The 12712-nt window shown below is 45.4% G+C and overlaps 1 protein-coding gene across 4 annotated transcripts in view; it reads right to left on the bottom strand.

The window, feature by feature from the left end:
* The window catches only part of Trc (Serine/threonine-protein kinase tricornered), a 55992-nt gene that overhangs the window by 32465 nt on the left and 10815 nt on the right, over positions 1 to 12712 (bottom strand). Inside the window, exon 1 of one of the 4 annotated variants that reach the window (XM_076808876.1) lies at positions 6606 to 8764. The exons of 2 other annotated variants lie outside the window; for them this stretch is intronic. In XM_076808876.1, the coding sequence (XP_076664991.1) occupies positions 6606 to 6969 (364 nt within the window). In that variant the 5' untranslated portion in view covers positions 6970 to 8764. Of the gene's footprint in view, positions 1 to 6157; positions 6195 to 6605; positions 8765 to 12712 lie in introns of those variants that run through there. One more of the 4 variants, XM_076808880.1, reaches the window with a different exon arrangement.

Here is a 12712-nt window from a genome sequence, read left to right as displayed (position 1 = left end):
TTTTTGCGTGTTTATTTGTTAAAAAGAATTGTTAAATAAAAAATATTTAATTATGTATTGTGAGTTAAGATTCTTTTCACTGTTTTCGGGGTGAAGATCCATATTAATAACTACTGTCAATAGTTATACAAATATATCTATTTTGTGTTATCTCATTTTATATTTTATGTGCAGAATAGTTTTACTTGCATATATTTATTATAATGCACGATTAGAGTCCGAAAAAAGTTTTTTTGTAACGTTTACTCTTATATTTTCAATACCTTAAAAAATACCGGTAAACCGGTTTTGATTGAACGTTTTACCGAATTACAGGTAATTGAAAAAGTCTGGGTAAATTTGCAATCCCTAGTTCGTACTTGACGCTTCTATCTCGCGATCCGGTAGAATGGACAGCGCACTTATCCGAGAAGGAAGAAAGTCGGCTGACGAAAGTGACTGCTGTAGGAGCGAAGGGGACGATGTTATCTGGTTTTCGGTCGCGGAAAGATACGCGAAACGTACACACCTGAAAAATAAAGACGAGAGAAGGTGGTGTACGGTGTAATCTGGCACGTGCAGGCGTCGCGCGACAATAGTCGCTTTGTTCGCGACCCAATATTTATACGCGTGTATCGTCGATGCAGGCGAGCCGAGTTACCGCGGTGTGTAAATACTGGTCGGTCTCGTTCGCGAGTAATCCTTGACCGCGCCTTTTGTTCCTCTGCTCCATCGATTCCCGCCAAAAAGAGAAGAGAAACACCGTGTGTACAAACACGCGGGGCACAGAGAAACCATCGAACGCGTGACAAGTTTCACTCGGCCGAAGCGTAGCCAAGCGAAGGGTTCAACGGTTCAAGAAAAGGTTCGACGATAAAACAGCAGCGGAGATACGACGAAGTTGCCAGTAGGCCAAGGAATCGCGGGCGATTTCAATTTCTCGCGGACGATAACCTTTGCGGCCAGCGTCAGACCCCCGTGCTCTCGCAGAGACATTAAAATTCGTTAATCTGTTCGGGGAATTTCAATTTTCGTGCTTCACGTTCCTGCCGCGAATTTCGAAAGACCGTTACGCGCGCGTGACTCGAAGAACAATCCTGCTTTCCCTTTCTTGGGCGCGTCTAAATTCGAAAGGCGCCTCTCGTGTTTTTCTCGATTTTGAAACGCACCGTCCCAGAAAGCGACGCCCGCGCCAGTGCGTGACTATCTTTCTTAAAATGCGGTAGCAACGTAGGCATGTGTTTCTCTTTGCTGTTGAGATGTTGGACGCCTAGCACCAAATAACAGCGACGTGGCTGGTGGTTACTCGAGTTTGCGCGAGAGGACAATTTAAAGCAGGTGATAGACTCGACGTGTATTCTTGCTCAAACACCTGCGTGTAACCTCCTTGGAGGATTACGAGCCAATGACCTCGCATCTGATAGCGGATAGCGTGACAACACTCTCTCGGAGAATAGACAAAGAAGCGTTGTTCGGTCGAGGAAACTTTTCCCATTGTTGTAAAGACGCTACCGTAAAACGTATCGAACGAGCCGCCTCTTTACGTAAAAGTGTCTTTCATTCGTATGCCTAATGTACATACACAGCTGCTATTAAATCGGCCCTCAAACCTACTTAGCTATGTAATTAAAATAAAAAGTAAAACAGCAGATTAGAAAGAGAGGTTAAGCGCAAAACTTCGCCCCATCCAATTCTTTCCACCTTGCCAGAGAAGAGAATTAGCCTCGGACCCAGTTCCTAGAATCACCCTGTATAGCCTCGCCCACGCGTAAGCCAGCCGAGAATTACACAACGCGCGCAAAACCGACGTCGTTGAAAAGTTTCTCGCGTGTCCAACCAGTCGATTTCTACTCTGCCGGGATACAAATCAGCGACGTTATTTTCCTTCGATTTCGCGGTCTTTCTCTTCCGCTATATTCGCCGCTTCGAACTTTTTGTTCGGTAAGTTTGAAGAAATTATTAACCAGTCAATGAATCGTTATTACGCTGAGAAAAACATTTCCTATTTAACACTATTCCCGCCGACACTTCACGTATACCTATTCCTACCGCGACCGGTCGAATGACCGGTCTTTAACACGACTTATATTTTTTAATATAGAATGAAGATAATTGTCAATTTGACAGCATAAAAATATAGTTTCTTTTATTCAGAAGGATATCATGTACATACGTATATTTGAGGAAAAGTCGTGAAGTTTAAAGGCGATTCAATTGCGTTGTATATAGGAAATTCTAATCGAAATTTTAGAAACGGTCATTTGACCGGTCCTGGTAGGAATAGTGTTAATCGAGAAAGTTTAAGTTAGTTGAAGTTTATTGCTGCATCCATCTTGGGAAATCCACTGTTCATAATACTACATACCTACCTACTATTAACAAAAAACCGTAGAAATTCTTATTTGAGTTGTGGAAGAGATCTAGAGGAGAACGAAGCTACGGAAGAGAATTTTCAAACGCGTACAGACCAAGCATATTTAGGTAGGTATTTAGATATGAACATCATCGAATATACGGTGAAAATTGATGTATCGATGGAGGAAATGGAAACACCGCGGATTAGTAAATAATTTACGCGCCCTGTCGCACGCATCAATAATGCTCCACGATTAATTTTATCGCATCGAATCGCGCGATTTAATCGAGATAAATACATACTTACCTATAGGTACATGTACGAAGGGATAAAACTCGGGCGCAAGTAACGAGCTGGCAGGATTAAACGGTCGAGACATTGACGGTTATAAATGGTAAGCTTACGTAAGTTGTTTTTTTCGCTCATTAGACTAATTAGAAACTGGAATAATGAAGCGCCAATGTCGTGGTGCACAGCGGTGCGCGGGCGTCGGTCGTACCACGTTGCTCCCAATTCAAACATTTCCCGCGAGCAGCGACTACGTGCAGGCTATCTAAATCTAACGGGCACCGCGGAAAATTGCGCGGGAAACGAAACCAGGAAGAAGAATTGCCACTCGTTACTCCAAGTTCGTTCACTCTCAGCCCCGCGTTGCTGGCTGTCGATTCGTCCGCTTAAATATCGAAGAATGTTCACGAATGTAATAGGGACACGTAGATACTTGGAAACTCTGAATCATTATCTAATCGCGACGAGAGGAGAGGGAGGCGTAGGGCAGATTAGAGAATGGAAAGGAGTAAGGTGGTTATTACGAATTCTGCGGCACGCCGTCGGCCGTAGGCAGCAGCGATCGCGACCGGCTTTCGCGTAGAGTCTAATGTTTATTTATCAAGTTTACGGTTCGTCCTCTTTCCGGCCTAGTTATCGTGTCGCGGGCCGCGGTACGCTTGCCGGCGAGTTCCAATCTCAAGAATAATCTTCTTTTGTTAACGGAACAGATACCCGCTGTTAGTGTTACGTTGAATAACATTGCGCGAGTACTCTAGGATCGTCAGGATAAGTATTTTCGCAATAGAAATGGGACTTGTGAAACGTTAAACATTTCCATTCGCTGCGAAAACCGTGCAGTTCATTGGAATTGGAATTCAAGGATGCGGTCTAACAGAAAGGAACGACGATACGATGCACCTAACGATTCTATGGCGTCTGAAGGAATTTAAATAAATTTTTAGGAAACGTTCCTATTTACCTCGAGTGCTACAAACGAAATACACAGGAATTTCTACCGTCCGGTGTTTGATTCACTTCGTTCCGGAAGCAGAGCATCGCGAACACCAACGTGACACTTGAATGGAAGCATTTACAGCCGCGTATGTTCAACTATTTTCCAATAGACTTCGGAAACCACCGACTCTGATATGTATTGCGCAACGCTCTAGCTACGCTTATAACGATTGTGTTTTCCTATTATTTACGATACGAAAGAAAAAGCTTCGTCGTAGATCAACTGCCGATTACTTTGGTAATTAACGTTGCGTTAGAATTACTCCTCTCTACGCTGGCGATCAGACGTGCTTGGCATCGCGCAATTATTCGTTTATCGCTAGTTGCCGTCACGACTGGCCGGCGTAAACGTTCTTTCGTGGCACCGAACTTGCTAACCGATCGTGATAATAAACCAGGCGGCAATGAATAACGATACACCGTACTCTCGCAATTCACTCTCGCAAACGTCCGCGCGAGCAACGTCGCGTGGCCCGCGAAATATCAAGAAATATCAGCCAATAACTGTCGACCCGCTTTTTGCCGAAATGCTAAGGATGTGAATAAAGAGCAACGAGGGGGAAACTTTTACGGTCTAATACAGAACGCAGCTAGCAAGTTGCCGCACGAAAGCTGTCGTATCGCCCCGATTCCTGATGAAAAAATTATCTGGGACAATGAAATTAATCGCCCTCCAATTAACCAGACTATTGGGACGAACAGCCGCAATTATTCCGACCCGACCGCACGAAACCGCACTACGCTCCAAAGAAATGCACGCGCGTTACCCTCGAGACTCTATGCTCGTTCAAACGTTCGAATACCTGGCTATTCTGAATTTTACGGTTTGTCGATAAAATTTAATTGAAGAATTCCTCCGGCTTGAAACGGAATTTATGAATACAGAGTACATCCGTCTTTTGTGCGGCGCGGCTGTAATTCCTCCAATAGTTTCGCGGACCGAAACTCGCCGCGCGTACACGGCCAACGAATTTTTGTTCGTTAACACTAGAGATCCCTATTTCACGTGTATTTAAATACACGTGTACACGTGTATTAAACGTATCTGTCCCTGAATCCGTGTATCTTTTAGTACACGGGTACCCGTGCACTATTTCACGTGTATTTAAATACACGTGAATTTAGATACTCGTGTATTTATAAATACACGTATATTAACGTATCCGTATTTTGATTCGTCTGATTTTTAATATCTATAGATATCCCAGAACTCTGGGGGATTGCGAAATTCATAAAAGAATTAATGTATTTAAATATATTTACTAGAATAATATGCGGAAAGTATGGTTTTACAAATTTTCAGATTGTAACTAATAACACAATTATAAAATTAACAAGATTTATTTAATCGAATACCTATTTTGATAGAAAAAATTAAGGCATTACTGGTAATAAGCGAGCTTCTTTTTAGACGCAACGATAATCCTTAAAATTGAAAAACATCACTCGGTTTTATTACACTTATTGCTTAAGTGACCGCCATTGCCCATTCTCCCGTAGTTAATGCCCAATTCTGATCAAAATACACAAATACGTTGATACACGTGTATTTAAATACACGTGGAATAGTGCACGGGTACCCGTGTACTAAAAGCTACACGGATCGAGGTACGGATATATGTAATACACGTGTACCCGTGTACACGTGTCTTTTTACTACACGGACCATACCATGGTCTCTAGTTAACACCGAAAGCCCTGGCGTCTAGACCATAAACGCGACATCGAGAATAACCCTTGCCGTTGTACTCGCGGTTTAAAGAACACGAAAGGTACCTATTACTCCTACTAGCCGGATACCAGCCGATATTTATGTAATTGTAATATAAATATTAATTGCTTCGTAGCAACCTTAGAGTCGCGTCGAATGGACGGGATCGAACGTTAAGGTCGACCTTAGAAGAGGGCTTAGGGCGTCCTCGGCTATAAACTGTATAGCGTATGCAAACGACGCCGCTACGAATACGCGGGAATGCAATTTTGAAATTCAATGAGTCCGCGCGACGCGACTTCCGTTTCTACGTATAGAAGAGGAAACGGCGTTAGTTAGGAATACAGCCTGCTGAAGGATCGTACAATGGAAGACCCGTTAATACGATTCTGCGTTCGTCACGGTAGCCCGAGTACGTTGCACCAAATACTCGGCGCATCGTTAAGTACCAGGAACTTGACACTGATCGTCGCTCAGATTTTACGAGAGCAAATGAAACCACCATCGGGCACGGCCACTGTGATCCGCATTAATTATTCGAAATGCAGAAAGCGAAATATTCGCAACGAGATATGTATAAAAATATTGCCATGTTTTTCTACAATTCTATATATAATAAATGCAAGATCTAAATAAACGGTGAAGAGCAGATGTAAATTGAGCGACAATGCGCAACGTATGAGTGACTATGCCCCGCGGTACTTGAGAACGCGAGAAGCGTTAGGTACAAATCGTAGGAAGCCTCCGTTAACGGTCATACTTTGATATTAATTGCGTACATATGGCTCCTATTGAATTATCTATTATCGCGGGTAGTGTGTGCTCACCACGTAAGCACGGTCTTTTCATTAATGGCCACTGGCCACTGCCATATGCACGGAACACCTGTGATGACTAACAGCACCCTGCGTCTAACTATAACGCGACCAGATTACGTTCTCGCGTAGATTATTCTTGCAGAAACGCCAGTCCTGATCCTTTTTATCTCTCCTGTACGAGCGCAGCTATACTGCGCAATCTGATGGGACGGTAATTTCGCTAATTAGCGAGCTACGCGCGTCATTCTGGGATAAAAATAGAAATTTGCGCAATGTACGAGTTATTTTTGCACGTACACGAGTGGGCGTATATATGATCTATGGACTGAAGTGCGACAGAACTTTACTTTGGCATATTATTGAGGGAATGGAAGCCACTTAACCGCTAACTACGAATACGCGTGTCGATGACGCGAAGATGAATGAATGTTGGATAACGAGAGGGGTAAAAGTTTACCTGACTTTCCCATGGGTGGTTGGCCAAGTCTACTGAACCACCTGAGGAATCGTCTGGCTGTAGTGGCAGCGGGTGGCCTGCATCCATCGAGAATGACAACGCCATTGTTGTTGTTGTTGTGGTGGTGATTGTGGTTATGGTTATGGTTGTTGTTATTGTTGGGGGACGGACGTTCGGGCGGCGACGCTCTGCTGTAGGGTGACATCCAAGCTGTGGTGGTGCTTTGGATGGTGGCACCTTTCACGGTGGTGATAGAACTGGTTATTTTCGCCGGGTGCGGCACCCAGTCCTCCGAAGCGACGGGCATTTGTCTCGTCCTCTCGCCGGACGAGTCGAAAACGAACCCACAGAATGGGAAAGTCATTCAAAGTTCTGCGCCCTCCTGTTGTGAAATGGGATTATCGCGGCGACATGGAGCTCGGCTAGTTCCCGCTACGCGGTGCATCACGGGATGGATTCTCGAGCTACGTTGCGCGAGCTACGCCCCACGAACCGGACGCGCGATGACGAAATTGCTTGTCCAAATTACACCTCGCGCAACACTCTTTCTCTACGCCTCCCTCCCTTTCTCTCTTTGACTTCCGCGATTCGTAACCGGCGCCGATTACGGCCCTCGACGCTTCCTTCCAACTCGTTCAGCGAGCTTTCCTTCCCGACAGCCCGCGAGAAAGAGCACGGTCCGGGATAAGCTCTGCGCCTGCCTCGAGTTTCGCGGTCGACGCTTCCAGCGTTATCTATGCGGCTCGGATGTTTGCTTTAGAAGCTGACAGTCACGTGCTTCCCTTAACTTGTTGCGCACACCGCGGGACCGCGCGACCACTCTCGTTCGCTCGCTCACTCGCTCACTCGCTCTTTTCGTATTCCAGACGGTTCGCGGTGTTGGTCGCGCGATCGATTCCAAGCGAGAACCGACCGCTCCTACGTGTTTCGTAACATGATTTCGATTTAACACAATCTACGATTTTTCCTCCCTTTCTTTCTATAGTCGGCGCGAGCACGGTGCGAGGGAAAGATTCCAAGCACTTTGGATCGCGATAGTACGCTCGTACGATAGGTACATAGGTCGCGATAGGTCGCTTGCGAAATCGGTAAAAAGAATCGATCTATTTGGTACGTTACAAGGTACTTGGTTCCGGCTGCAGCCCTCCTACATAATACTATGCTACCGTGGAATGGCGATCCAGGTTTGAGAAAAGTTTCACAGCACGTTTGAAAGCGATGCTTGGGGTTCGGTGAGTTCCAAAGGATCGTTGGCCTGACAGGTCTCGAGAAGGTACACGGAACTTAGGTAGTTGCTCGGGTAGGATTATTGCACTTTGTCCTGCCTGGCTCGACCCGATCGGAACCGATCCGGTCCGGTCCGGTCCGATCTCGATTAACGGTTTCTCGTGGGCCAATACGGAAATCTTCTCTTCGTGGAATATGAAAAGTTTCCCACCGAGATTCACACGGCTAGCAATGAATAAGAGAAATATAACTGGTTCCCCCGGTGTGTCGTATCCTCTGGTTGCACAAACGCTTCGAGACTAGACCGTCGGCAGCGCGTTTCGAGGTCGAGGTTGATCTCTCGTTCTCGTGTCGCTGATGGTTGCTCGGTCGGTCACGTAGTTGCCGCATTATCCGTCTTCCGTCGCGCTGTCGCCAACGACTATAATCCTCGCCGTCTTCGACGTCGTCGTCGACGTGCACGGCTCATTCGTCTCGAGCGGGGAAACGTTCGATCATTATCCTTTATAGCCTTTTTCCCTTCTCCTCGCAACGATCTACCGAATATCACTCCACAGTTCCTTACTACCGAGCGAGTATAGTGTACTTGGAAATTTCGAGAAAACTCGCCGTACGCGCACTGATAAAATCACTTGCAAACACAGCCTGCCCGCTGGGGATTACGCGCGAAAGAAAATCGGATTAACCGTTTCAAAGAGCACCGTTTAACCCATGGCGAGAGGCGTGGGGAAGGAACGTCTCGATTGCACAATTCGACTCGCGACACGTTACCACCGCGACTATGCAAGAGACGAGTGTGAAAAACAACGCGGAAACCGTCAGCAACGATTCAGTCGCAGTCGCGCGTTTCTCGATCCAACGACACACTCCAACTGCCACCGACCGCTTCGGCGCTTCTCTCGACGCTGTCTCTGCCAACTTACTTCCCCTCTACGGCTCTACCGCTCTACCGCTCGCCAACTCTCCACACACACTCTGCCCGTAGTCTTCCCTCTCTACACCTATTCCCTCCCCCGTGCTCCCTCTTTGTCCCGATGTTTAGTCCGCGCTCACGCTCGTGTGTTGTGCGCGCGTACACCTTCGCCGGCGCTGACGACACCCGCCGCTACCACCACCGCTCGCTCTCGCTATATCGCTACGCTGCCCCACCATACCGGTACTTTTTCTTCGGTCGGTCAACTCCCTCGTGCACTCGGTACTTCGTAACCGTTTCTTTATCTTCTCCTTCCTCCTTCCTCCTTCCTCCTTTGTCGCCCTTGCGCGCAGCTCGGACCCTCTTGTATATGTGTGGCTCTTTCATTAGCGAATAACGTACAAACTCCGAAACATCCGAAGGAATATGGGACTGTAGACAGTGTAGACTGGTCTATACCAAGCAGCCAACGTTTTGAAAATATGTACGCGAAAGAGGCCATATCGAAGAAAGAACGTCCTACGAACGTGAGCTCTAATTCGAGTCTTTACGTCACTAATTACTGTGACAATAACGTTACTATTTAGTTCACGATAATTGCTCAAAATGCGATTCTCAGCTGGTAGACATCGCGTGAGAAGTACGTCAAGTATGTAATACCGAGACGATCGTCAATGTAAACAGCTGATACTTGGGTTTATCGTGCTCCGCTTTGATTACTCGAACATCGTTTCATCCAAAGCCTTGTAAATTTATTACGAACTTAATAAAACATTCACATTCGACTTTGACTCGCAACTGCGCCCGGGGGACACTGTTTTCCTCGAAATCATCCCGCCAATAAATTGCCAAAGTGTTTTATGCTCGGTGCGAACTATCCTGTACCTATGTACAGAATATGTATAAGCGGAAACTCTTTCGCACCGAGGCGACGTTCAGACAGAAGGAGATTCCACGTTTGCGCGCTGCCTCGGATACAGCGTGTACATTGGTGTGCACGGTGCACACCGAAGAGGCAAGATTCGTAGGCGATCTCGAGTGGACGGACGTAGGTAGACGGAGAAAAAAGAAAACGCAAACAAAAGAGGCAAACGACCGAAGCGAATCCACTTCAGCTGACGCACCACCGTGTGTGACAGAGGCGCTGCGCTCTCTTGTGTGACTACCAGCTACCTCGATTTTTCGCGGCCACCCTCAGCCCTCAACCCCTCTCGGCCTCACGGAAGGGCCATGTGTTTCTTGTTTACCTGCGCGCTGCGATGGTGTGGGCGCCGCATCTCGCCTCGCCGTCGGGCTTCGGTTTTCTCTCTTCCACAGTTTAATGTTTGGAACGCGAAGGGGTCAAGATTTGTTTAAAATAATAATTCAGTAACACTGAATCCGAAGCTAAACAAATGAACGTTTAGTTCAAATAAGTGAGACGCGTGGATGAGGCGGTAGGTGATGGGGAATGTTTGTTTTTAGCTGGCCGGAATCGCTCTGAAAAACCGGCTCTGAACGTTGAAGTCCCGTGCTCGGAAAAGTAGCTAATTGTTCGTCAAGGTTTCGCAAGGGTCCACCGAATATTTCTCTCGGCAATCGGGGTAACATCGTTTACATTGAAAATGGAAAGTCGTTGTATTTATTATTCGAGCGAGGAGCGTAACCGGCCGTTCCAAAAGACGAACTAAAAACAGAAAGCGTGTCCAATCGAGTTCAGTGAGACTTCACGCCTCTTCCCGCGCCTTCCTGCTTGTTCGTTCGTATTCTTTTACTTGCAAAATCTCCTTCGATAAGAAACTACATCTGAACTTATCCCTCTACAATTTGCCAGGAGAAAAGGGAGAAAGAAATTTCGTCTCCGCAATCCGCGGTAGACATTGCGAAGCCAAGGAGCGTATCTCGATATTTCATGATATTTAATTCGCGTATGCATACAGTGGCTCGCATTGATATTCGGACACTTTTTAAAATCGCATAACTTTTTTAGAATTGGTCCAAACAACTTGAGTTTTTTTCAGAAGCTAGAAGGATTAGTTTGCTAACTGACGCGTTTCGTCGTTTTGAAAAAAAATGGATTTGGTTGGAATAGCGAAAAGAATAGTAAAGGTCGATTTTTAAACTTTTTTTGTGAGCTTGTAATGAAAATTCAAAAAAAAAAAACCGTTTGTAGATTGCAGTAAGTTGTATACGTGCCTAAAATTTCATCAAAATCGGTTAACGTTGATCCGAGCTACAAACGTTTAAAGATCGCAGAATAAGGTCGAAAATCGCTGATTTCGGGAATTACAAACGTTTTTTTTTTAATTTTCATTACAAGCTCACAAAAAAAGTTTATAAATCGACCTTTACTATTCTTTTCGCTATTCCAATCAAATACATTTTTTTCAAAACGACGAAACGCGTCAGTTAGCAAACTAATCCTTCTAGCTTCTCAAAAAAAACTCAAGTAGTTTGGACCAATTTTAAAAAAGTTATGCGATTTTAAAAAGTGTCTGGGTTAGGGCGAACTAAGCGCCTGATTGGAATTTTATCCAATTCGTTTCGTCCTGATTATACATTCGCGTTCCAATCGTGTAACATAAATGTTTACAAACGTGACTCTCCAATGTTCCTTTACGAAACAATGCGAGCATTCAAAGATAAGTTACATTCAGTGGAAAGGAATCGAGAACAGAGTTATCGAGGGGCTTGTACTGCTTCATTGTCAGCCACGTAACCGAAAGTACTTTTTATCTGCTGTTTTCAAGATTATAACGCGCGATAAAATTGTATTCGGTACAAGTTCAAACGAAGTTGCTTGGTTACTGAATACTTTCGAATGAAGTGCGAATAGGATGGGTTGGGACGGAATGGCTCGTCGTAACAAAGCTACGGCTGTTGAATATCGTACAGTTGTTAAATGAAATCACCTCGCGTAAGTACTTTTCTAGTAATAGGACTTCGAGAACGTCGATAAGTGTTCGTTATTGGACGGGTCGGCATTAAACTCATTAAAGAGACGATGAAATCTAGATGTCTAGCGCGGACCGTTGATCGACGTCATCGGCTGGAGCCACGACTGGCATAGCGATTCCAGTAATTAATCGTAAAACGGTTTGACGCCAGCACGGCAGTCTCTGTATAAAAATAGAGGCGCCATCCTCGGATTCCGTAACGAGCGTGAGTTATGCAACGCATTAAGGACAGTGCCCTCCGTATGCAGATTCTTCGGCAACTTCCGTTTCTGCACATGCGATTAAACCGTATTAAGAACGAGATCTCCCTTTACTATCTTATTAAACGAGTCAGCCGAAAACTGCGATACGCCAGTGTGGGTAGTTCGTCGGTGAGCATTCCGTGGCGTGTTGTCTCTATTCGCGGCGACTGCCACGCGTTTTGATCATCGAATCATCGCGAATCAGAAGGGAAACGCGGAGTGTTGCACCATAGCGGCTATTCTCTCGTAGAAAAGAAAGTAATCCTTTAAGATAGTGGAAACGATAACGCTCGAATACTCTTGTTGATCACTGTAGTTAATTACAATAGAAATGGTATCTGCTACTTAGGAAGAGTGAATTTGGAGCCTTACGTGGAAACGTGCGGGAGAAATTCGCGCGGATATTTTCATTCGACGGAATTCCTAAGGAAGTCGTTTCGAATCTGCGAAATTTATCACTTCCGCGATACTCGCACAAAGTAGGCACCGCAAAAGTGAAATAGAGCATGTTGGCACTCGTATTGGTACGAAAATTGGTAACCTTTTGACTGCGACGCACTCTTGGAGAGAACCATCGATACAGACGGCGCGATATTCGCATATCAGTCGCTGCGACTGGTTGTCCATTGTTTAGGTACTGACCAAAACGGTACCCTGAGATTTGATACCATCCTTAGGGGTTAAAAAAATAAATAATTGCAAATAAATTAGAAATATTCAGTTTTCCTTTCTTATATATTGATAGACTTGTTAGAGCGTATATATACGCCTTTGGTAGTCAAAGGGTTA

The sequence above is a fragment of the Andrena cerasifolii genome, chromosome 3, assembly GCF_050908995.1.
Source record: "Andrena cerasifolii isolate SP2316 chromosome 3, iyAndCera1_principal, whole genome shotgun sequence".
NCBI lineage: Eukaryota > Metazoa > Arthropoda > Insecta > Hymenoptera > Andrenidae > Andrena > Andrena cerasifolii.
The sequence above is the reverse complement of the archived record's forward strand: the minus strand, read 5'-3'. Positions and strand labels throughout refer to the sequence as shown.